This window comes from Macrotis lagotis, chromosome 7 (genome assembly GCF_037893015.1).
Source record: "Macrotis lagotis isolate mMagLag1 chromosome 7, bilby.v1.9.chrom.fasta, whole genome shotgun sequence".
NCBI classification, from domain to species: domain Eukaryota; kingdom Metazoa; phylum Chordata; class Mammalia; order Peramelemorphia; family Peramelidae; genus Macrotis; species Macrotis lagotis.
Genome location: NC_133664.1, coordinates 49,803,672 through 49,830,756, shown reverse-complemented (window position 1 = coordinate 49,830,756; position 27,085 = coordinate 49,803,672). Strand labels below are relative to the sequence as shown.

At 33.5% G+C, this 27,085-nt stretch overlaps 1 protein-coding gene across 2 annotated transcripts in view; it reads left to right on the top strand.

Annotated features, from left to right (window-relative positions):
- The window catches only part of CDK14 (cyclin dependent kinase 14), a 664,696-nt gene that overhangs the window by 390,430 nt on the left and 247,181 nt on the right, over positions 1–27,085 (top strand). For both annotated transcript variants that reach the window (XM_074192846.1, XM_074192847.1), the window contains exon 9: positions 8,936–9,056. In XM_074192846.1, the coding sequence (XP_074048947.1) occupies positions 8,936–9,056 (121 nt within the window). The remainder of the gene's footprint in view (positions 1–8,935; positions 9,057–27,085) is intronic.

Sequence of the window (27,085 nt, the reverse complement as noted above, 5' to 3'; positions counted from 1 at the left end):
AATCATATGAAAAATTGTATCATTTTTGATTAGGGAAATGCAAATTAAAACAACTCTAAGTTACCATCTCACACTGAACAGATTGGCCAATATGACCAAAAAGGAAAAATCATTAATGTTGGAGGGAATGTGGGAAAACAGGGCCACTAATGCATTCTTTGTGGTGTTGTGAACTGATCCAAAATTCTGGAGAACACTTTGGAATTAGACCCAAAGGGCAATAAAATTATTCATTCCCTTGTATCCAGCAATAGTTACTAGGTTGTGTATCCCAAAGAGATCATAGAAGAGGGTAAAAAACCCACATGTACAAAAATATTCACAGTAGTTTTTTTAGTGGTAGCAGAGAATTGGAATGGAGGGGATACCCATCAATTAGGGAAAGTCTAAACAAATTATGATATTTGAATGTGAATGAACACTATTGTTCTATAAGAAATCATGAGGGATAGGACTTCAGAAAAAGTCTGCAATGACTTATATGAATTGATGCTAAGTGAAATGAGCAGAACCAAAAGAACACTTACAACAACACTGGAAGATGATCAGCTATGATGAACTTGTTCATTTCAGCAGTACAATAATCAAAGATAATTCTAAAAAATCTTGTGATGGAAAATATCATTCATATTGCCAGAGGGAACTGTGGAGTTTGAATGCAGACCAAAACTTTTTATATCATTTTATATCATTGTTTTCTTTCTAATGTTTTTTCTTCCATTTGAATTTGATTTTTCTTCTACAACAAGATTAATATGAATCTGCTTAGCATAATTAAACATAGAGCCTATATTTCATTGCTTTCTGTCAGAGAGAGAGAAGAGAGGGAGGGAAGAAATGTAAAACTTAAAACCTTGTCAAAAATGATTGGTTAAAATTATTGTTGCATGTTGTTGAAAAAAGGAAAATAATAAAAATATTTTAAAATATTTTAGAAAGGTTAGAATAGGTTTCCAAATGACTTTCCAAGTCTATTAATAGTTCCAGATTATAAAATCTTTTTATAATAATCAGTTTCATACATTGTGTGTATGGTTCTAGAAGCAAGAATGAAACAACTTAGAGATTGAAAGATTTTTCTTTTTCAAAAAAAAAACGCAATATGACTTACAAACCTTAACTGAGTATGATCTTTACCACAGAATACAGCCTAAAACATATGCTTAGCCTATTTAATTGTTCTCATAACTTTAAAGAATATGTATTTAATTTTGATTTATTTTGCATGTATTTATATGTGTACATATTTTCTTCCCCAACGGCTTGTCAGTTCCTTTAGAGAAGTGATGACTTAAAATTTACAAAGAATAGTACATAGTAATTGTTTAATAAATATATTTTGCTTGATTGATTGAAGAAAAAAATAAAAATATAAATATATCCTTGTTATAAAGATAGAGGTAAAGGGAAATATTAGATGCTAAATGCAAAAATGACTAGCAGAAAAAAAGCCTAAAACAATTGGTTTTAAAACAAGATGATCTGTACCACTTTGCTTTAAAGATACCACTTCTACACAAATAGTATTCAGTCTCATTTTTCACATTTTTAAAAACATTTGCACATTTAAAACTCCCATTTTTATTTTTGTAGTTTCCCTACAGTAAATTCACTTATACTGTTAGGTCTTAGGTAAGGGATATTTTTACTGTGAACACTGAGAGACATTTATCCCAGGAAGATGAAGAAAGAGACTTTGAAAACCAAATATATTGCTAATTCAGACATTGAATGGATGAAATAATTTACAGTTGATTGAATATCTCGTATTAAAACCATGTTTCTGACATCAAGTCAAAAGCTCATTTATCCTACCTGACCCCTTAATTATAGTATACTGTTACTTTACAAAATAATATCTCATTAGCATACATATGAATATATACATACATTCAAACATACCTGTTGTATATTTTGCATATATGTGCTAAGCAGCTGGCTTATGATGACATGTTTAAAGATACAACTGGTTTGGGAAGCTAAGTTGTTGAAATTTATTTAAATAGTTTATATTGCCATTAAGTTTTTTTTCTCATAGAAAGGAATTTAATCCACAAACATCACCCAAATTTGTAAAAATTATTGGAATAGTAAAGTCATTGTAGCTTTTGGTTTCTGTTGTGTTTTTTTTGTCTTCCAACGTAGAGGTCATCTTGCTCATATCCAACATTGAAATAATAGCAATGAGGATCATTAAATGAAAAGCAGAAGCCAGAGATGCAAATATAAATCAGTGAACTGTGAAATTGATGATGTATTCATATCTACAACCCTGGAAAGGATTCTCTTTTCCTCATTAATGCATACATGATGTGATGTATCATTGAAGTGGATTACTGATTAGTAATATTTTCAATGAACTTGTACATGTATGATCTTCATATAAGCATAATTTAGTACATTTCACAGAATTGTGAAATTTTAAAACTATAGATTTATGTAAACAAACAAGATGTTATTAAACATAAATAAATGAAGCTTAAGCTTTTATGTAAAATGTTTCTAAAACATTTCATTTATCTTTTTGTATAATGGGCTATTACCTTTACAAGGGAATGAATTAAAAATAAAAGAAATCTTAGAGATATTCTCAGTCTCTTAGTTTGACACATGTTGAAATGGGACTGAGCATCCAGGTGTGGTAAATTTCGCATTATATCCTCTTCCCATACAGTATTCAGACAGTCCATGCTCAGTATTTCATCACAATGTATCAGATACCTTCAGTAAACTAATACCTGCCCCCCCATTATGGTTATTAAATCAGGGGTGGCATTTTTAGAGAGTTTTTATAGCGCCTTAGCAGTGATTTTTTGTGGTCCTGGTTGCTTGGTTGGCTCATCTTGACTTTTTTGAAGTTAAATTTTAGTAAATAGTTAAAAGATTTTTATATGCTCTTAGCATAAACCTGTGTTATCTGAGATTACAATTTACCCAATTGTGTAGAAATTCTAGTTTAGAAGACTTTAGTTTAATATGTGGAAGAACTAATCATTAAAATTGGCCGAAATAGGAACAGACTTTCCCTTTTCCTGCACCTCAGAGCTGTTGTTTGTCCCTGGAAGTTAGATAAGATGTTTATTTAACAGGGTTGTTAGTGCATTCATCATGATATTGGATTAGGCTTTATCATCCATTCAACTAACATTTAATAAGAACCTCTCCTTCTTCCTCCCCTCCACCCAACTCCCCAAGTATCTGTCTGTCTCTGTCTCTCTCTCCTACCCTCCCCCTTCTCCTTTTCTTTGTCTCCTTTTCCCTTCCCTTTCCTTCACCTCTCTTTCATTTCCACTTCCTTTCCCTTTCCCTTTTCTTTCCTTTCTCCTTCCCCTTCTTCCCCCTTCCCCTCTTCTCTCCCATTCCCTTCTCTTTCACATTCCTTCCTCTTCCCTTCCACTTCCCTTTCTTATCCCCTTCCCTTTCCTTTCTATTTTTCCCCTTCTCCCCATTCTCTTCCCTTTCCTTTCCTCTTTTCCATTGCTCTTATCCTTCCCTTTCCTTCATTCTCCTCTATTTTCTCTCCTTTCCTTTCTCTTTTTGCCATTAAAAAAATTTGCACCAGCAGTTGAAAGTTGACCTCATTGAGTTATGAAATAATCATACATATACACACTTTAAGAGATACCTACTCATAGGTTCTTCTGCAAGAATTGCATCCTGTAAATAACATGTAGTCATCTGGCAAGCTGATCACATTGACTTTTGACTTTTAGTTCACAATAACACTAACCATTAATATAAGAAGTTTTGATGATAGTCCCCGAGCTCCACCTTTTTGAAAAGGTAGGATATCTCTCTTCCTGTAGTGTCACCATGGCAACTGACAAGGAACCTAGAAAGAAAGCTTTCACACATGCTGTGCTAATTAATCTAACCATCCAGTTTTCCTTCAGCTGGAGGATGTGGTTAAATAAATTTTGCATGAGTAAGCATGTTTTGATGGATAAATATGTAGCAATATATCTTTACCAAAAATATTTGAGAAGTTTACTGTTTCCAAATTATTTCATGATTAGAGAAGAATCCCTTCTTAGGTGTGATTGAATTCTTACACTTTTGCAGTCCAGTCATTGCTATGACTTTCTTTGTACAAACTTTTGAAAACTTTTGTATTTTATTTCCCTCTTGCATTTTTTTGGTTCTTTTTGCCAAGGCAATGGGGTTAAGTGACTTGCCCAAGATCACATAGCTAGGTAATTATTAAGGGTCTAAAATAAGATTTGAACTCAGATCCTCCTGACTCCAGGGCTGATACTCTATTCCCTGTTCCACCTAGCTGCCCCCTACATTAAGTTTTTAAATGTATTTTAAGGTAAAAAATGTTTTGCTTCTGAGAAGGCAGAACACCTTCATTAGGAACTTGTGTTTTTAATAGTCTGTATGAGACTAGGAAGAGATAATTTTACTCTCAACTCTTTATATGAGAACAGGAAGAGATAATTTTACTCTAGGGATATTAAAGAGGACCTCTGAGAGGAAATGTATTTGATAACATGTAGTAATTCTTGGCCATAACCAATGCATGAGGAAACCTTTAAGCAGATAAGAGCACAAACACACAGAAAAGTTACATAGTTAAAGGTCTAATTTTCACTTTAATTTAGAGGGTCTAGGCCTCATTCTTCTATTAAAAGTTTTTATTGTTATTTTCTGTTTTTTCAACTATCCCTAACCTCCAACCCTATCTTCCAGAGAGCTATTCCTTATGACAAATAGTAGTTTTTAAAAAAGTGAAAAACAACCCCCCCAAATTATCCCATCTGATCAATACATTGAAAACAATTCAAAGACATGTGCAATGTGGAATACCTATGAATCTCCCTCTTCTAAGAAGGGGTAAGTTGGGAAGTGTTTTCTTATCACTATTTATTTGAGTCAAGCTTGATCTTTCTAATTTTGGTATATTTTTTGTTTTTTCAGTGTTCTTTTCAGTTACTTAATATAGTCACTATGTATGTTGTTTATTTGATTGTGCTTACTTCACTCTTCAACAATACATATAGATCTTTTGATGTTTCTTTTTATTCATCGCTTGCATCATTTCTTACATTCATGTGTCACAGTTTGCTTAGCCATTCCCCAGTTGATAGGTATTTCCTTTTTTCCCCAGGCATTAACTGTTACAAAAAAGTGCTGCTGTAATTATTTTGGGGTATATGAGAACTTTTTTTTTATTTAAAGGCTTCCTTGGGATATAACTCAGTAATGGATTCTGTGATTCAAATGATATGAACATTTTAGTCATTTTATTTTGTTAATTACATTTTCTTTTCTTTTTTTCTTTTATTTCATTTTATTAATTGCAAATTGCTTTTCAAAATGAAAGTAATATTTCACAGATTCACCACCAATGTATTAATATACTCATTCTTCTATAACCTGTCCAACATGGGCATTTTTTATTCATTTTCCCTGTTTCTCAGATATAATGTGAGACCAGGGTGTTTGGTTTTTTTTTTTTTTGGACAGGCATTAGAATCTCTAATTCTTAGTGATTTATAGCATTTGTTCACATAATTATACTTTACCATTTTTAGAGAACTTTTCATTTATAGGGGAATCGTGCTAAATCTATATCTACATTTCTACAATTCTTTATGTAATTTTGAGTTGCCTCAGTCTTAAATGGTGAAAGTTAGGACTGCTGCCCAAATAGTAATATGACATGGTGGCTCTGACTTGGAGGTTCTGTGTTCAAGGATGATCCTGAATGCTAATTATCTGGTTGACTTTGGGCAAGATATTCCACTTATTTGAAATTCTGTTTCCTTATTAGTAAAATGAAAGGCTTGACTGGAATGGAGGTCTTCCAACTCTAAATTTAAAAGTGTTCTCACATCTTCCAGGACTTGTCCAGCAAGCATAACAGATTGAAATTCAAAGGGCTTTCCCTAATTTCACTGCTTTTTCTATTCAACAAGAAAATTTCGATTGCATTCCTGCTATTATCTGTTCCCTCTCCAGGAGTCTTTTTAGCCTTATATGATGATGTCAGCTAGAGAGTCACAATTTTCCCTTTCTCTTAAATTCTTGCCATTATCTTTAGTGGATTTCCACTTTGCAAATTTTTGGCTTCTGTGACATTTCTGATGCTCCACACTCACCACAAGTTGTCCTGTCCATACCATGGACTTCACTATGACAAAGCACTACTAAACTAAAACCTCTCGGTGATCACTCTATTTGATCAAAGAGCTGGGTCCCTAGAGTGTGGGGTACAGAATAGATCTGTCAAATCTGTCAATGCTACCAGTATTTTCTCAGTTACTAAAGACTTCTCCCTTTGCCTCCTGCATCAATCATCCTTTACTTTCTCTTCTCACTTTTGCTGACCTAATTCAGAATTTCTTTGCCTGTATTGTTGCAGTAGTTGTTGTTCCTTTGCTTTCCTTTCTAGTTTCTCCTACAAATAGCTGCCAGATTAACCTTCACAAACTACTACTTTGCATATGTCACCTCTATGTACAAAAAATAGTCAGTGGCTCCCCATTATCTACAGGACACAGGTTAAAATCCTTAAACAAGACAATGTAAGATCCTTTTCTATATGATCTTAGCTCTCTTTCAAATAAACATTTCTATTAGCCCAAGAAACATTGCTGCATATGTTCCCTAGATGAAGCTTTTTAGTTTCATACTCCTGATGCCTTTCCCAGTTAAGGAAGGTTTCATGAGGAAAGTAGCTCTTGAATATGGATTATTTGTGCTTGACCTGTGGTAGACCCTTCCAGGCTCATGTTGAACACACTATACAATAACCCCAACATCATGATGTCATTTTGGTTCTTTTTGAATACTAAAGAAAAGACAATGAGCCCTTTAACTTAGTTTTGAGAGTTTATAGAGGAGGAGGTGATAAGAATAAACTTTTCAAGTACAAGGGGAAGCCAGTGAAAAAACATGGAGAAGAAGAATAGAATGTTATATGTGAAAAGCATCAAGAAGACCAGTCTTCTGGGAACCACAGAACGTTCAGTCTTGGGGTGGCTAGGTGGCGCAGTGGATAAAGCACCAGCCCTGGAGTCAGGAGTACCTGAGTTCAAATCCGGCACACTTAATAAGTACCTAGTTGTGTGGCCTTGGGCAAGCCATTTAACCCCATTGCCTTGCAAAAACCTAAATAAAAAAATTCAGTCTTGGCTATCTGGATCTTGTCATAACAATAACATGACATGTCTTCAAAAAAAATCTCTGTAATTTGTTTTATTTTTATGCTAGAAAAATAGTCTATGATGGTTTTATCTCTTGGATTCCTGTTGCCTTTCCCTCCCTACTTTTTAGTTCTGCTTTATGGTGTTTGTATTTTCCTAATAATTTCAAGGACTGTTAGCTCTGTTGATAAGAGCATATACTCCACCAAGTGTTGTTTGCGGTCCCTCTATGACTAAACAGTTGTTCTTTGAGAGTTGACTTTGTCCGATATATTCATTAGTTCAGGTTCTGCCTGTTGATGAGCATCTCAACTTATCCAGACTGATCCTGAGACAAGAGATGTGCAGTCAAGCTCATGGCTGGTCCTTCACATCTTCTATTATGCTGAAAGCTCCAAAGCTTATTATTTGCCATTGAGAGCATAAGTTTACCTCCATGTCATGAAAAGGCACATGATGAGGGGGAGTTCTTAGCATTATGTGTGCTGTCTGTGTGCTACTAAAAGCCATCCTTCCATCAAACTGATTAAATACATCTTGCCTAGTCTTGTTTTATGTCTTTTTTTTATGTTTGCATTAAAGTATGAAAAATCCCAAATAAAATATTTTTGGAGGAGAAAACATACCTAAAAATTGATTATGGGTATCTGTTGTAAAAATCCACATGATTTATGCAAAAAATTAAAACTTTTTCTTCATGCATTTATAAATATGCAATTTTGAATAATATACAAGGGAGTAATTAAATAATTCAGTCTTAGAAAAATTGCATTTGATGTTTGAGTAGAGTGACAACTTCAGTGGTGTTATTAATTAGAGTTCTTTCATCGTGTGTCCAATTAATCTTTAAATGTATGCTTAGAAAACTGTTCCAATAAATAGAAAAAAAAGAGTTCATGTTGAGATAGTTTCCAATACTCCAACTATTAGAGTATTAAAGTTAGCATAATGATGATTAACTTCCTGGAAGAGTCTGGTGTGTGTGTGTTTGTGTGTGTGTGTGTGTGTGTGTGTGTGTGTGTGTGTGTGTGTGTGAGAGAGAGAGAGAGAGAGAGAGAGAGAGAGAAATTTTAAAATACATGTGTATATATTTTAGATTTGGCAATGATAAAACATTCCATTCTGGAATTGATAAAGGTGGGAGATATCAACCTTGTTTTTGCAAGGGTATTTTTAATATATTATACACCACAAAACTGGAGAGATTTCTTTCATTCTTTAGTTCACATACATTACCAGAAATTGGAGTAACCAAAGATGTAATAACTATTATGCCAAATTGCATTCATCAGGACTAGAAAGTAAGCCATGTTTCAAGATTGATTGTTTTCCTTTTCAAATATATTGAACTCATTATGCTAGCGTCTTATTGGTGATATAACAAATTTGATACATTTGTTCTCGTTAGCTTTGTTGCCTTTAATGATTATTTGATCTTCAGAAATGTAAAATGATTGAGTTGGTAGAAGAACAATGCCTTACTCTGCCAGATTATTCTCATAATTCTTACACAGATATATGAAAAAGTTACTATTAAACCAATTGGGTGGCCTATGTTGACCATAAATTACTTTTCTTAGCTTTGTAATTTTAATAATTTATAACCAATACATTTCTTTGGTTATGGCCTCAAAAGCTAAGGTGGCACTTTTAATTCACCAAAAAAACTGATCACATTCCATTCATGTATTTTGTATTACATTCTCAGTCTGACCTCTGAAACTTGTAAACATTCAATTCCCACTTATGCTGATGAAGCTTTCTTTCTATTCTGTCACCCACAGGTCTTGCAAGAGCAAAATCGGTCCCTAGCCACACATACTCCAATGAAGTGGTTACTCTATGGTACAGGCCTCCAGATGTTCTCTTGGGTTCAACAGAATACTCCACCTGCCTTGACATGTGGTGAGAAACAAAAGCTTTACATTAGCTAATTTAACTGCAGCTTTGGGTTAGGGTCAAGCCTATAGAAATATCATAATCATTATGCTTTGAAGATTAATGGTGGAGCAAAACTTGCTGGTATGTGGTAAGACTGAGAGTGTTGTTTCCTTTGCTTTTTCTTGTCTTTTCTCCCCTCCCCTCCCTTCCCTTCCCCTCTCCTCTCCTTGAAGGAGGGATACTCCTTAATCATCTCCTGGTTTGCAGATGGTGTATAGTAATGATTCTTGATGAGCAGGGATAGGGACATTTTTCTAACCATGAATATGATGGTTTTCTTTTCCCCAAGAATCTTAATTTATTCTTCTGTTATTCCCTATATCAGGGAAATGTCCCCAACACCCTTTCATCTAGAATGTAATAATGCTAAAATGGTACTCACATGAAGGATACTTTAGTGGCCTCAAAAGTTTTTCTTTTCCAACTGTTAAACACAGGAGTTTCAGCATTACCTCCAAAATCACTAACATGAATCATTTGGAAAAAAAAAACAAAAAAGGAAATCAACTCATATTTATTTTAAGAAGGTTTAATCTCGCTTAGCTTGCATTTTATGTGATATTAAGTAAGTATCTATCTTATGACATCAACAGGAAGAAAAGATTTATTATTTTTAAATGCTTAATTATCATATATTTTATACCATGAATCAAAAGTTCTGCCTTGGGAATGACTTTGTTTTGAGGGACCAAGGAGGTGTAAGGCTGATATTAGAAGCATTTTCATAGAACAGTTCTATCAAGGCTACATTTTTTTTGTTCAGAGCAAAAATTGATTCACACAGCACCTGGGGATTATTTAAAGATAATTCTCTCCCATGAATTTTAATATTTTAGGGACTGCAGATGTGTCAATAACAAGCTTTAACAAATGGAATGGTGGGGAAGGATATGATAATTTTTTATTTCTATTTCTGGCTATCTTATATTTTTCAGTCTTCCCAAAGTGAAATTATGCTTTATCCTTTATCATTTACCATTTTAAATTTAATTTCCTGTTAATAAAATTTCTATAAATATCTGATACATATCCAAGGTGTGGAGTATTCTGAAGTGATGGAAGCATCAAATGCAGTTCATACTAGAATAGTTGACGATACTTTTTCTTCATGAAGCTGAGATCTATTTGACTAAGGTAAAGTCAGATTTCCTTTCTGGTATTCATGGTTATCATACCATATGATCATTGATATAGAGTAAAAGCAGCTATCATCAGCCATCTGGGATAAATAAGTCACTCATTTGGCAGATGAGGAAATTGAGACCCAAGAATTGTAAGTGTCCTAAGGTCTCAAAGGTCCCTAAGTCCAGGTTTAAGCTTTGGCTGTTCAGTGTACTCTATGCCATTCTGTCCCCTAAAGCTTTGATGTATACAGATGTTCATCATCCTTGCATGACAATACACTCCATATCACCTTTTTTGTTGTTTTGTTCAGTTGTTTTCTGACTTTTTGTGACCCCAATTTGGTTTTTGTGTTGTTATTGTTGCTGGTTTTTTCCTGCAAAGGTACTGGAGTGTCTTGCCATTTCCTTCTCCACTTCATTTGACAGATGAGGAAACTGAGGTAAACATGATTAAGTGACTTGCCCAGAGTCACACAACTAGTGTCTGAAGCCACTCCAGACCTGACACTCTATCCATTTGTACCACCCAGCTTCCTTTGTCATCTCTAAAATCTGCTTATTACAACCTCAAGAAAGACTGAACCAAGAGTCAAGAATTTCCCATAAGTTAAGGGACATGATTCCTAAAGGTGGAAAATGAAATAGAGCTGTTCAGCTACTCAGAACCTAAAAAGTATTTGTCCCTCTGATACCACTCTTCAGGACTTCACTGTTGCTGACCTTGAACGTGTGGTCTATAGGGTGACTATTATTGATCCAACATCATGTGGTGGTGGTGGTGGTGGTGGTGGTGTGCTTTAATTCCCCCTGACTATGCCTAACCTTTTTGGACTTAAGCACATACTTTTACTTTATTGTTCAAATTCCCATTTGAATGGTGCTCAGGAATGTTTGCATTTTTCTCCTTTTCCCTTGAGAGATGTGGTAAACTTTGATCTCTGAGTTCTTTCTCCTCGAACTGAATTCATTGATGGTAGATACTAGTGATATTTTTCTGACTTCATTCTGCCTTCTGTATTTCTGACTCTTGGCCTAACCTCTTCCCATCTCTGTACAGTGTTTCCTTTCTCTTTCATAGTTCTCTGCATTTTTCTTGTTTTGGTGCTGTCACAGTTCACACACAAAAGTACTAGCAATAATGAATTCCCATTATTTGGGGGTTGATAAAATCAATTTTTTCATCTCATCTCCTGAATGCCTTTTGAACTATTTATGCTTTGGTTACCATTGGACATGAACAGAAGATACAGATGATAATTTAAACTATTATATTTGACTGAGTTAAAGGCTCACTCACACACACACATGCACACACACACACACACACACACAGAATTATTATCCCAACTTCAATGAGCTGGGCTTGTGTATATTCTTTTCCAAACTGATAATGTTTTCCTTTGTGTCCCATTAGTATGAAAAGTCTAGGTTCCACCAGAGAGGTCAGTTAAGGACTTTAGTTGTAGAACATAATTCCGAAAATAATAATGGTTTTAAGCCAGTCATATTTCAGTAACGGGCGGATCATTTGAATATTAAGCTTGTATTTTACATGGCGAAATCTATGGACAAATAAGTGAAGGGGTTTCTCCAAAAACTTTAGATCATCTTCTTTCAAGTACAGATCTTTTAGAAAGCTTGTGATGGGTCTACTTTAGATACACAGGGCTTGTTTTCCAATTTTGTTCCAGTTTTTGTTTCTCCTCTGAAGAGAGGATGGCTTGGGATCCCTTTGCCAATTTATTTTGAGTGGAGACATAATGGCACCATCACAATAAGACTCTTATTTAAATGGAAGGGCGGAAAAAAATCTGAAAGAAAATCGTAGAACCCACATGCCCTTTTGTCTACTTGCCAAGATTATTCTTTGCCAGAAAATAATAACAAATGTGTTATATTTGAGCAGCTGCTCATATTTATTGGCTGTTCACATCCAAACCCTAAAATCATGAGTTATGTCCTTGTTATGCCTGTCATTCTTTGTACTGTTATCTCCTAAATCTTTCATTTTCGTATTGCATTTTCCTATTTTTTTTTCTTACAAAGCTATTTCATTATTATCCTGCAAGTAGCATCTAGAGAAATATATGTACTTTTCTATTTAGAACAGAGATTGCAGGGGCATTGACTTTAACATAATCAATGACATAAATGCTGGGCTCTCAAAGACCTGAAAATGTGCCTGTAATTGAGCTTCAGCCCAGCTGCACCAAAGAGCAGTGCAAATATTAACCCATGGACAGCGGTGAGGAAGCAGGTGGCTGTGGTTTTGGGCTGTTTTTACACTTCATTTGTCTTTGGAGGGCATTATGCTAGTAAGTAAAAACTAATGATCCCCATACAGTGTGATATTCTCCCAGTTTTTGTTTAAATAGCCACAGGCAATAAAAATATTAATGAATACACAGGCACATTAAGATTGTCAGCAGGTGATGGAAGTAGATGAGCAGGATGTATTATGATTTACTGATTTAAGTGTATGATGCTTAGGGAGCAGAAGTGTAGCCTCCAATTTGACAAGAAGCTAAGATCATCTTTCATCCTTTTTCCATTTTTTTCCCTTGAAGAAGGATTTAAGTGGGAAAGCTAAAGTTAAGCATTATCTCTACTGGAACTTGTCTTAATATTTGAATTTACTAGCTCTTTAAGGGTCAGAGCTGTGGAAAGCATCTTTAACCACCTTTACCAAAGAGAATATAAAAATGGTTAAAATGGTATTTAGTAGTACCAAATCTGAAAGATGTTCCTTGTTTTACTTAGCCTTTGCAGGGGGAGTCCAGCTTTAGTTGTGGTCATTGTTTTTTGCCCTTTTGGAGTCTCATAATGCATTCAGGACAGCATCTGTTTTCAACAGTAGTATGCCACCAGGGATACATTTTTAATGTAGTTAACTTTAAGCCATATTTGACCAAGAAATGGGTTTTTTGTGGTGATCACAGGGCCCTTTGGCATTTCAAAAAAATGCATTAAAGCTACCTTGCAGTCTCATCTATGATACTCCTTAGCCAGGTAAAGAGAGAAATCATATGTCAGCTTCTTTCTTTCATCTTTCTAAAGACTAATTAACATATTAACTATGCTTGTCAAAGTGTGGGACAAATCACTTATAAATAAGCCTGTCAAATGTAATGAGATTGCATATTAAATCAGAATTTTCTCCATTACATCTCTGATTTAAGATTAAAATTAATTTATTTAACATTGTAGCAGCTGGGTGATTGGAGAAAAAAATTGGTATGCTGGCTTTAATTGGTTGAGAAAGGTGTCTGTATTGGGGTGATGCTTTCTATGTCAGAAATCAAGGTATGTATTCCTGAGTGTTTTGGAATTTTTAGTCTCCCTATTTTATCATCGAGGTTATGGTTTTGATAATTCTTACTTAATTATCACATTTACCACATGTACAGATTTGTAAACAAAGATGTCTTGGTACCCAAATATACCAAGCTATATTTTTATTTTTTAATTTTTTAATTTTTATTTTTTTTGCAAGGCAAATGGGGTTAAGTGGCTTGTCCAAGGCCACACAGCTAGGCCATTATTAAGTGTCTGAGGCTGGATTTGAACCCAGGTACTCCTGACTCCAGGGCTGGTGCTTTATCCACTGCGCCACCTAGCCGCCCTATTTTTATTTATTTTTAAAAAATGTACATGTATTTATTTATTTATGATTCCAACTACAAGGATAGTTTACAACATTTATTTTTTGGTAAGATTTTGAATTCCACACTTTTCTCCCTCTCACTCTTACCTTTCCTCCTTCTGTTGTCACATGTATGACTATAAAACTATAACTTTAGAAATGGAACCATTGGAAAAAAAGTCTTCCCCTCACCCTATTTATAACTTTAGAATAATATATGTAAGATCATATTTTAGTTTGTCTTGAATGATAAAATTAGGAAGAAACCAGTCTTTTTGCTGCTATGAAACAAGTGCTGTAAATTTTGCAATCCATAAAACTGTTTCTGTTCCATGTCAAGTCAGACCTACCTGTGTAAATAAAACCTGTCATACATCTTTCATTATAATGTAAAAAAGTCCATTACATGGTCTACTCTTGTTCCCTGATCGCCATATTATAGTGGGGTTCTGATACTATTGGGAGAGTTGTTTTGAAATAAACTAAGTCATAAATCATTTGATTCGTTAAATATCTCTTGAGACAAAGTCTGGACTAGGGTCTGTTTTCCCAACTCCCCAGTGTTATTTACACTGGCTCCTGAAAATAATGTGACAAACTCTAAAGAGATTTTTAATAATAATGAACCTTTGATTTCTTTTGATAAAAGCTACCCTTCAGGACTGTTCACCTTCAGTGCTATTAAAATTAAGATGTGAAAAGCAGGAAGGTTTGACTTAGGTACAGTTAGAAATTGCTTCACCTTTCTCAAAGGGGAGGCTTGCCCAAGTGACTTCCAATCTAAGTGATTGTTTGTGGTAGTCCTTTGCACTATATTGGTAATTAGTTACCACCATCACCACCATCACAACAGCAACAACAACACAGTAGCAGCAACAAATAGCCACCAAGTCAGAAATAATCAGAAGCGCCTATGTGATCAATGAAAATTGTAGTATTTGTGATAGTAAATGTTTAGGAAGAACTACTATGTGCAAGGAACTATAAGCACTGGTTAGCCAGCTTTCATGGCCTAATTCTGCCTCCAGAGTCTTGTGAAGGACAATGATATCCCTAAAGGGGATACTTGAAAGTGTCCCCTCTATTGATTGCCATGGATTATTCCAGTCTGTCTAAAATTTAAACATTTAAATGACTTAATTTAAATTAATAAATTGTCTTAGAGATTTGCTGTGATCAGAAAGTTCATTATGCTAAAGAGAACCTGGTAATAAGCTGAACCAAAACTTGAATTATACTACTACTCCAGTGGTCTGTCAGTCAATAAATATTTATTATATGCCCACTATATACCAGGCACTGGGGACACAAAAAAAAGAGGCAAAAACCAGGAGACAACAAGCAAATGAATATGGACAAATATGCTATGTATAGGAAAAATAGGAAATAATTAGCAGAGGAAAGGCACTAGAATTCAGAGAAGAGTTTGAAAAGGCTTCTAGTTGGGCCCTGATCTCTGGGGATGAAAAGAGGAGGTGCATTCCAAGTATGGGGACAGCCAGAGGAAGTGTCCAGATATTGGAGATGGAATGTCTTATTCCTATTGGAACAGCAAGGAGACTACCAGTCACTGGATTAAAGAGCACGTGGCAGAATAGGAAGTGTGAAGGATCCAGAAGGTACAAGAGGAGGGAGATAGATTACTAAGAGGTTTAACATCAAACGAAGGATTTTGTATTTGGTACTGGAGACAATAGGAAACCATTAGAGTTTATCAAGTGAAAGGTTCACATTGCAATCATAACTGCAGGCATTTAATCCATTTCTGTTTCCATATTATGTCTTTTTAGTTTTTTTGGACTATCAGTTGTTATCTTTTGTTTTGTATTTTTTTTTTACCTTGTTGGCAAAGCCATCAGAATCCCAGTAACACCTCCATACATACTGAGACATCAGAGGAGGATTCAGTAAGAGAAAGAAATCTGAGTGATCTGAAAAGGAATACATGGATCTTCCAAAGTATTCTGACCAGGGGAATGAGTCTATACTTGTGAAAAACTAATTTAAGAAAAACTAATTTCTACCTTTCAAATAAAAAAAAAATAAGCTCTGTCTCTATGATGTTCTAGTAATGGATTTTTGATGCATTAAACAATAAAAGCTGAAATAAGGTTAAACAACGAATTCCAATTTCAAGCTGTTGATAAGTCAGCAGAAAGAAAAACAGAACTCTACTCATAAAATCCAACCCCTTTGTAATTGTCCACATGTTATTGTTTTGTATGAGACCTCAAAATGAAAAAATGTTAGGGATCAGTCATTTGTAAGTGACAAAAGTTATTTTTATTCCAAAAAAGAGAAAATTGTGACCCCTAACTTCCACGTAAAAATTGAATGGAAATCTATCACTGCTGGAGAAACATTTACCTAGCCTTCAACTTTTTTTCAAGGGTTTTTTTAAATATCTTAACATAAAATGACTGAACACTGTGAGATTGGTTATAACCTCTCTAGTTTTCAGTGTCCTTTCTACAGTTGAGGTCCATAATGATGATAACCTACCTTTATTTTCAAATGAGATTACTGGTTGCAACAATTAATATAATGAATATGAAGGTACTTTGAAAAATATAGTACCATGTAAATATAAGGCATTGCATGCTCATCAGGTTAATCAGTGATCCTCCATATTTCTATTGCAGAATTATGGAAAAAATAAATGCAGCCCATTCTCCTTTCTGTATGGAAACTAATAATCCCAACAATCCCCCTGAGATTGTAAACCCTATTGCAGTGGGGGACAATGTGGCTTTTCTTATTTCTCAGAATAAATTTTGCACTTCCAAGGTCTTCATGGCAATGGACTTTGTATTTTCTTTTTTTTTTTTTTTTAAGGTTTTTGCAAGGCAAATGGGGTTAAGTGGCTTGCCCAAGGCCACACAGCTAGGTCATTATTAAGCATCTGAGACCAGATTTGAACCCAGTTACTCCTGACTCCAAGGCCAGTGCTTTATCCACTGCGCCACCTAGCTGCCCCAACTTTGTATTTTCTATGTGATGTATTACCTACAGGGCCCAGCATGATACACTTAATATTTTTATTTATAATTTTATATTACTTTCAACTAAAAAAAAGATTTTTGTATTTTTTTTGTATCTTTCCTCCTTCCTCTACTCAAAGTAAAACCAAAAAAATAAAAATTTAAAGAAGAAAATAAAAGACAGTACACTCAAAATAATCAGTGTCTGCCAGATTCACCTATAATCCACATCCATAGTCTCCACTTTTGAAAGAGAGGGAGGTAAATTTTTATCATCTCATCTTTGGGACTAAACTTAATCATTCTAATTATTACTTGAATTTATAGTTTAACATTATAATTCAGTTCAGTTTTGAAGTTTTGTAATTATTTTCATTTACATTGTTGTAGTTATATATGCTGTTTTCTTGATTCTGCTGTCTAAATTCAGCCAAATAAATCTCCTCATTCCTCTGTGAATTCTTTATACTTGTTTCTTACAGAGTAGTAATATTCCATTAATTTCATGTGGCTCAATCTGTTTAGCCATTTAGTCTTCTGCTTTATTTACATTTCTGGGTTTTTTAAAAAAAAGTGCTGATGCTATCAATATTTGGTTATAGGTAGGAGTTGTCCTTGAGGTATATACCTAGTATTAGGATATCTGGGTCGTAAATACTAGATTTTTTGTTTTTGTTTTTATTTTTATAATAATTCCAAATTGCTTTACAGAAGAATTTGACCATACAGTAGTTATTTAACAAATGCCTACATATAAGATATTTCTTGATTATTGACGTTAAAAAAGATAATAATTTGCAGATTTTATATATATATATATTAAGGACCAATACTCAAGCTGCTAAGTTATTAGATATCTTTAACTGCTTTATATTTTGAGGTCTGAGCACTCCAAAAATGAATTCCCTGAAAAACTGGATGGAATGCATCAACATTGGAAATATAGGTTGTTTGATCTAAAGGGAAGAATCCTAATGTGGCCTTTCTTGTCCCTTCCATTTATTTGTCAACATCTCATAAAACCTCAATTTTAATTTATAAAATAGCAAAAATAATACTTACCAGAGGGCAGATATAAAGAAAAAATAAGATTAAGAACATGGAAGTTAGATACCACAACATAAAATTTTGCCAAAGACATTTTTTTTCTTTTGAGAGGAAACTAACCTGAAACAATTATGAACATAATTCAGTGTTCTACTAATACTCATTTAGTTAAAGAGCACTGACTGAGGTTGAATGACTCAATGCACTTCCTGTATTCTTAGTGGAGGCAAAATTTTGTTCGGGTGGTTTTTATTTCTTTGTCTAAATCCATCTTCAGAAAGTGTGCCCAGAATATAAATTTTTGACACCAGGGTAATAGAGCATACCCTTGAAAGACCATTTTGTTTCTATTTCCAAACTTATCTTATTTGTACTTTAACTTTAACTCTTTTCATGCTAAATTTTGTTTTGGAAGAATTGAAAATAATCTCATATATAAAAATAAATTTAAAATCTTTGACTACATAATATATGTTCATATATATATGCAAATGAACACAGACAGGTCCTAGCATTTATATACTACAGTCGGTGGACCATTCACTTCTTAAATGTGCCAGGTAATGATGATGTTTCAAAAGAAATACAAGTATAAAAAATTAAAATATTATGAATCTGTATCTCAGGAAAATCATTATCATATCAAATGGGACAATTAAGGGCAAAACTCTTATCAGATGTGTTATTTAATTCAAAGCCATTGAAGAAAAATTTTCACTTTAAAACCTCCTGGAAAAAAGAAACCTCAAAGGTTGTGTGAATGGAATTGGATTCTCCTAGGTTTCCTACCTCTCCCCTCTAATCAGCTATGCTATGTCCTCTACCCATGTCTTACTCACCACAAAGGGTTTCAACTAAGGATCTAGGTCAGTCCCTCCTTTCTTTTCTTACAATATTTTTTCTCTTGGTTATCTCATCAATCACCTTGACTTCAGTTATTTCTTTGCCTGATAACAAGGAGATGAATGCTAGACCTGCATTCAGGAAGATCTGAGTTCAGAGCCTTCCTAGCTATGGGATCCTAGGCAATTCATTGAAATTCTCATTCTCAATTTTTCATCTGTATCATGGAATTAATGATAGTTCTTGCCTCAAAGGACTGAGTGTTACGAGAATAACAAAACATGATATATGTAAAATACTTTGTAAACTTTAAAGTTCGATATAAATTACATTATTAATATTACCCACCTTCGTTATTATTTGTATATATTTGAGCCTACAGAATATATACACAAATACATATATTTTGATCTATGTATGTGTACATAATATATAATTTTGTTGGCAATCATTTACAATATTTATTGCTGAAGAATAGTAAAATCCATAAGATTATAAATAAGAATATGAATATTGAGAATAATATCTATTACGATGATGATGGTGATGATGGTGTGTATACATTTCTAGCATGTTCAATTAACTACCCATGATGAACTTGGAACAGCACATTGGCCAGAGTAGTACAAAATGAATGAGGTGAATAAGTTGCAATATGCATCACTAGAGAGAATATGCAAATCTATGACATCACAAATCCATTTGTGTATTTGAGATATATCTATAAGCATCCAGACATAAGCATTAAAGACTTTTCTAACAGTAGTAGTTGTCAGATGCTTTGTAATGGCTTATTCTTCACCATGACATCCAGAATTACAAATGTGGAAACTGAGAAAGTGAGACTAAAGGAATTGGCCAATGTCTTGAGCCCAATCAACAATGGAGCCAGATTTAGAGTCTGACCATTGAACTGTGTTCCTTTTATAGGTAATATTGACCTTTTTCTTTGTTTGCTAATATAAAATTTGAGGTTATATTTATTTTTTCAGACTCGCTAAAAGTCAATCTCTTATTATTTCACATCCTACTCCTCTGAAACAATAGCTGAGTTCTCTTCTCCAAAAAATTCAGTTGTTGTTTTATTTTCTAGCTGAGTAAATGGCTTCTTTCCAAAATCTTTTTTCCCTTTTCTCAAGAGCTAAATTCTGTGTATAAGAATTTGACTAAGATATATTGTGCCTATCTGTGCTTAATGAAGCACTAACCAAAGTAAATGATGAGTGGCAGTTTAATCAATCCAATTCTGTCAGTAGCCACCAAGGGCATGGGGAATATAATTTTTTAATCTCTTACTTTTCAAATACACTGAATACCCACATGGAAAAAATCACTACTGTTCTGGGTACTGAATTTTCCTTATTGCTTATATTGTAATTATTTTTGATTTCTTGGAACCAGGCTTCAGTAGGAAATAGCATAGCTTTTGAACCAGATTTACAAGTATAAATACTTCTTTTACTGAAATGATACAAATATATGCTTTGCTTTGTGGACCAAAAACCATTTGTTTTCATGAGTAGTCATCTGTTTCAATGACCCTTAGCTAAATATGATTATCAAATAGGGTGACTTGCTGAACTTTACCAAATAATATGGCTCCCTATATGTTCAATTAAGGGTTTATTTGACACTGAAAAGAAAATTATTTCACTCTTCAGAGACTTTTTTGGTTAGGTTATAACCCCTATTTGAAAAACTTTCTGTTTATTAAAGAAAACAATGGAACAAGAAGAGTTTTTAGAAGCAGAATAGCAGAATCCTTTGACAAGTCTTTGCATTTGAAGGCCATGAAAACTTTGAGAATAGTCCTGGTCATGGTAATGACATGAAAGGGTAAAATCCAGAGGAACTTAATATTGTTTTCATTGCACTTTTGATTTTAGAACTGGAAAAGCCCATTTTATCCTTATTACCCCAATCCCTCCTTTTACAGGTAATGAAATTGAGACTTTTCAAGATCATACAGCAAATAAACAGCTTTAGGCAGAATTTGAATTCAGGTCTTCCTGACTCCCAAGTCCAGCCCTTTACTCTTAATTCCATTTATCAGACTAACTTGTCCTTTGACAGGGTTTTGTTATTCTATTTACCTCAAGTTAGAAGTTACCTGAATTTTACTTCCCTTTTAACTTCTTTGTAAAATATGTAGCCTAAGAATTAGGAATTTACCTGATAATTTGCTGAAGATACCAAACGCTGGATATGATTCAGAGGATCCCATTTTAAACTCTTATTCTGTAATTTTTACCTATGTGCTCTCTTGCAAGTCAGTTTATCTCTCTTGGCTTTTATTACCTATTGAAAGGAATGGAATAGGGGACTTACTAAGGTTTCTTCTGGCTTGATTTCTCATTCTATGATATCCTTATCTGATTGGACATATTTTTCTGTGTTGCTATGATCCGTTATGTAAACACAGAAATGTATAAAATTTCAGAGCTCTGGTGAACTTTTATGTTATAAGGACATAAGAAAAAAATAAAAATACAAATCACTAAGTGGAGAAATGAGGTGTTTTTCAGTTGTATCCCATTTGGGCTTTTCTTAGCAAATACTAAAGAAGTTTGTAATTTCCTTCCCCAGCTAAATAGAGAAATGTACATTAAAACAACTTTAATAGATAAACCATTTTTAAATTTGATTTTAACAAAGAAGGAACCAAATTACCAGTATCAAAACTGAAAGGGGTGAATTCACCATCAATGAAGAGGCAATTAAAGCAATCATTAGAAGCAATTTTCACCAATTATATACCAATAACTCTGACAATCCAAGCGAAATAGATGAATGTCTACAAAAATATAAATTGTCCAGATCGTCAGAAGAGGAAATATAATACTTAAATAACTCTATAGAAAAAGAAATTGAAGAAACCATCAGTGAACTCCCCAAGAAAAAATAGTCAGGGCCATCTGGGTTCACAAGTGAATTATACTAAATATTTAAAGAGTAATTAAGCCTAATACTATATAAGCTCTTTGGAAACATTGGTGAAGTCCTCCCAAATTCCTTTTATGACATCAATACAGTACTGATACCCAAACAAAGAAGAGCAAAAACAAAGAAGACTGTAGTCCGCTTTGACCAAATGAATATTTATGAAAAGAATTTCAAATAAAGAGATTCCAAAAATACATCACAAAGATCATACACTATGACCACTTGAGATTTATACCAGAAATTCAGGATTGATTCTATATTTTAGGAAAAATATCAGAATTGACCCTATCAGTAACAAAACCAACAGAAATTATTTGATAAAATATAATACCCAATCCTGTTATAAAAACAGTGGAAAACATAGAATGGAAGTTTCCTAAAAATGATAAGTAATATATCTTTAAAATCATCAGCAAGCATTATCTGTAATGGGGATAAGCCAAAACCTTCCCAGGAAGAACAGGGGTGATACTAGGATAACTATTATTTAATATTATACATGGAATATTAGCTGTAGCAAAAAGAGAAGAAAAAGTAATTGAAAGAATTGGACTAAGAAATGAAGAAACAAAACTATCACTCTTTGCAGATGATGTGATGATATCCTAGAGAATCAACTAAAACAACTAGATGAAATAATTAAGACTTTAGCAAAGTTGCAGGGTATAAAATAAACTCACATAAATCATCAGCATTTTTATATATTGCCAAGAAAGGTCAACTTCAAGTGATAGTAATAGAGAAATTCCATTTAAAATAATTGTAAACAATATAAGCTCCTTGGAAGTCTACCTGCCAAGACAAAGTCAGGAATTATATGAACACAATTATAAAACCCTTTGCACAAATAAAGTCAGATCTAAATAACTGGAAAAAATATTTATTGCTAATGAGTTGGCAGAGTCATTATAATAAAATGGCAATTCTACCTAAATTAATCTACTTATTAAATTCCATATCAAACTACAAAAATTATTTTTAGGGCTATAAAAGTAATAAATTTATTTGGAAGAATAAAAGGTCATGGTTATCAAAAGACTTAAAAAATTTGAATAAAGTTGCCAAGTACTATATTTAGAAATGTATTATTTAGCAGTAATCATCAAAAAAGTCTGGTCTTGGCTAAGAAAATAGAGTGGTAGTTCAGTAGAATAGATTAGGCCTACACTACATTATTGTAAATGACCATTGTAATTTCATGTTTGATAAACCCACAAGATCCAAGATTTTTGGACAAAAACTCATTTTTTGACAAAAACTATTGGGAAAGCTAGCAAACAATATGGTACATTCCCTAATTGATAAATTATCAAATGATATGAACGGGGAGTTTTTAGAAGTAATAAAAATTATCTATAGTCACATGACTACAGATCTCTAAATCATTATTGATTAAAACATAAAACAGCTCTGAGTTACTACCTCCCACCTTTCAGATTGACCAACACGACAAAAAAGAAAAATGAAAAATGTTGGAGGAGATAGGCGAAAACTGGAACACTAATGCATCGTTGATGGAGTTCTGGAGAGCAATTTGGAACTATGCCCAAAGGACATAAAACTGATCCTTTGATCTAGCAATATGACTACTAGGTCTCTACTCCAAGAGATCTCAAAAATACAAAAATGTTTAGAGTAGTTCTTTTTGTAGTGGCAAAAAATTGGAAATTGTGAGGATGCCCATTAATTGGGGAAGGGCTCAATACATGAAATACTCTTGTTCTGTAAGAAGTAACGAATAAGGGACAGTTAGGTTGCCCAGTGGATAGAGCACCAAGAGTGTCAGGTGTCAGGAGGATCTGTGTTCAAATCCAGCCTTAAACACTTAATAATTACCTGTGTGACCTTGGGCAAGTCACTTAACCCCATTGCCTTGCAAAGTCAGCAGAACCAGGAGATCATTATACATCTTAACAGCAACATTGTGATGATCTTAACTTAACTCTTCTCAGAAATATTATGATCAAAGACAAGTTTAAAAATCTTACAATGGAAAATGCCATCCACCCCCAGAGAAAGAACTATAGAACCTGGATACAGAACAAAACATTATTTTTTTTTGCTTTTTAAAATTTATTGTATATTTTTAAATTTTTCTTGATTTTCCCATTTTGTTCTGATTCTTCTTTCACAGCATGAATAATATGGAAATATGTATAACATGATTGTACATAAATAATCTTTATCAGATTACTTGCTGTTATGGGGAGAGGGGAGGAAAGGAGGGAGAAAAATATATTCAAATATATTTTTAAAAAGAACTCAAATTTGTACAAAAAATAAAAGTTGAAAACATTTAAAAATATGGCAGAAACTAGGTATAGACCAATATTTCACATTTTATATCAAGATAAAGTCAAAATGTATATATGACTTAGATATAAATGATACCAGTCATGATACCATGAGCAAATTAGGAGAGCATAGAATGGTTTACCCATCAGATCCATGAATAAGGGAAGATTTTAGGAACAAACAAGAGATAGAGACTATTATGTAATGTTAAAATAGGTGATTTTGATTACATTAAATTAAAAAAGTTTTGCAGAAATAAAATCAATGCAATTAAAATTAAGCAAAAGCAAGAATTTTCTCTGATAAAGACTTCAGGTCTCAAATAATTAGAAAACTGAGTTGATAAATGGTCAAAAAATATGGACAGGTAGTTTTTGGAAGAAGAAATCAAAGCTAGCTATAGTCATATGGTGATTAAAAATTAGTCATATCTTTAATGATTAGAGAAATACAATTATTATTATTATTATTATTATTATTATTATTATTATTATTATTATTGCTGGGTTTTGCAAGGCAGTGAGGTTAGGTGACACAGCTAGCTAATTATTAAATATCTGAGGTGGGATTTGAACTCAGGTATTCCTGATTCTAGGACCAGTGCTCTGTCTACTGGGCCACCTAATTGCCCTGAGAAATACAAATTAAACTCAAGCAGAGTGAAGTGAACAGAATTAGAAGAACATTGTGCACAGTAATATTATATGATGAACTGTGAGTGATTTAGCTACTCTCAACAATACAGTGATACAAGATAATCCCACAGCATTCATGATGAAAAATGCTCGCTCTCTCTCTCTCTCTCTCTACTTCCCTCCCTTTCTTTTTCCTTTTTTTGTTTTCGCCTCACAAAATGACTAATATGGAAATACATATTACATAATAGCACATTTATAATCTGTATCAGATTGCTGCTTTAGGGAGGGGAGGAAAAGAAAGGGGGGAATAGTACTTGAAACTCCAAACTTGAAAAAAATAAATTGTTTTTAAATATAATTGGGGAAATGAAATATTATTTTTTAAAAAAGGCTGAAATTTCTTCTTTTATCCAGGAGATTGGAAAAAATCACAGTTGTTGGAGGGAATAAAGGAAAAACAAAGGGACTTGTGAACTCACTAGTCATTCTGTAAAGCAAATTTGAAGTGACACTTTAAAAGACATCAAAGAAAGAAAAAAGGAGCTATTTGGTGAAATTGAGTACAATGTACAAAATCAAAGATTTAGAAAGTTGGGATGTAATACATGAAGGGCAGAATATTTGAACAAGTTATGGTATATTAATAAAATAATAGAATCTCATGATATATGAATAATGGTATATGACTATAATAATAGGATCACCCTTACATGAAAAGGAGAGTTTCAGAGAAACCTATGCAGGCAAATTAACTAGTATAGAATAAAATGAGAAGAACTTGGAGCATGACAACATACTGTAAATTTCAAAAAGTTAGGAAAGATTGAAAGAGAAGGATCAATTTGATCAAGAGATCTGTTAGAATTTTCTGCCCACGTCCTAAGAATGAGGTGCTTACCTCAAATTGAAGAATGTCATACATTTTCAGACATGGCCAAAGTAGGAATATTTTTGGCATAGCTATTTTTGACTTAGTGGTTTTGATTTTTTTTTTTGATTGTTTATAAATTTAGCATGAAAAGAGCAAAGAGTTGGGAGAGGAAGAAGGAGGTGGGAAGGGTGACGAAAATGGAGGGAGTAGGACACCAAAGGAAGAAGAAATCTAAAGTGGATCATTTAAGCATTTGTTGAATTGAAGGAAGAGAAGAGAAGGCAGGTCTGTTGGAGACTTTGAGAGGTAGTTCAGTTTTGAGAATGACGTCGATTTTGTTGTTTACTTGAACAGAGGAGGAGCCAACTCAATGTGGTACAGATTTATGACAGCATGTGCAAATCTCTTAGTCACCAAGTTAAATAGAAAGTTGGTCTTCTTTCCTCCCCTCTTCTTTAACTCCACATTTCCCATATGCAATGTATTATTATGCTTGATCATTTTGGTGGGACAGATCAGGGCTTGTTTCTTTTTCAAGCTCTTCCTTTCAATGTAACTGATTTCCTTGTTAATCTTATGAATTTTAGTTTATGTATTTAAAGACATTATTCTGAGAAGGGATCTATAGGCTTCATTCACCCATACTGGCAAATGGGTCCATTTGGATATATTCCTGAAAACCAATTTGAATGTGGATTTAAGACTGAAAGAATAGAAACTGAATGTTTCAGTAAACCCCCATACATTAGTACTCCATTGTATCCATATACTGTAGTTGTTCAGCCATTCTCTAATTGTGGGATTCCCTCTTAGAGTCTCCAGTTTTTTGCCACCATATAAAAAAAATCTGCTAGAAATATTTTTACACATATACATTTTTTCCTCCCCCCACTCTCTGATTTTTTTAGGGTATGTGCCCAGTAAAGATGTTGCTGGGTTTCAAAGAGTGTTCATTGTTAGGGGGATGTAATTCTAATTTTTTCCCTCCACAATGGAAATAACTCCAACAATAACTCCACATTTAGAAGACTTAATTCTAATTTTTTTCCCCACAGTGGAAATAACTTACATCTACACAACATAGCATCAGAATACCTATTTTCCTGTAATCCTTCCAAATTCCCTTCCTTCTCTCCTCCTTCCCTCCTTTCCCCATGTCCTCCATTCCTTCTCCTTTCTTTTCTCCCTCTCTCCTTCCTTCCTTCTTTCTTTCCTCCCTCCCATCCATTCCTTCCTTTCTTCCTTCCTCCTTCTTTTCCTTTTCTAACAGTTTTACATGTCTCATAGGAATGAATTGGAAAGTTATTATAATATGTACATCTCTGATTGTGATTGAGAGCATATTTTTCATATGGTCATAAATAATTTGAATTTCTTTCCTTGAGAAATACCCATTTATATCCTTAAATCTTTCATCATTTGGAGAATGACTTTTGTTTTCACAAATTTGAATCTTATGTATTTTGGAAATTAGATTTTTATTAGAGGAACCCGCTGCAAAGATATTTTTGCCAATTAACTCTCTAATCTTAGTTATATTGCATTTGTTTGTACAAATATAATAAAATTTTATTTTTATGATTTTCTCCCTTACTTTGGTTATGAATA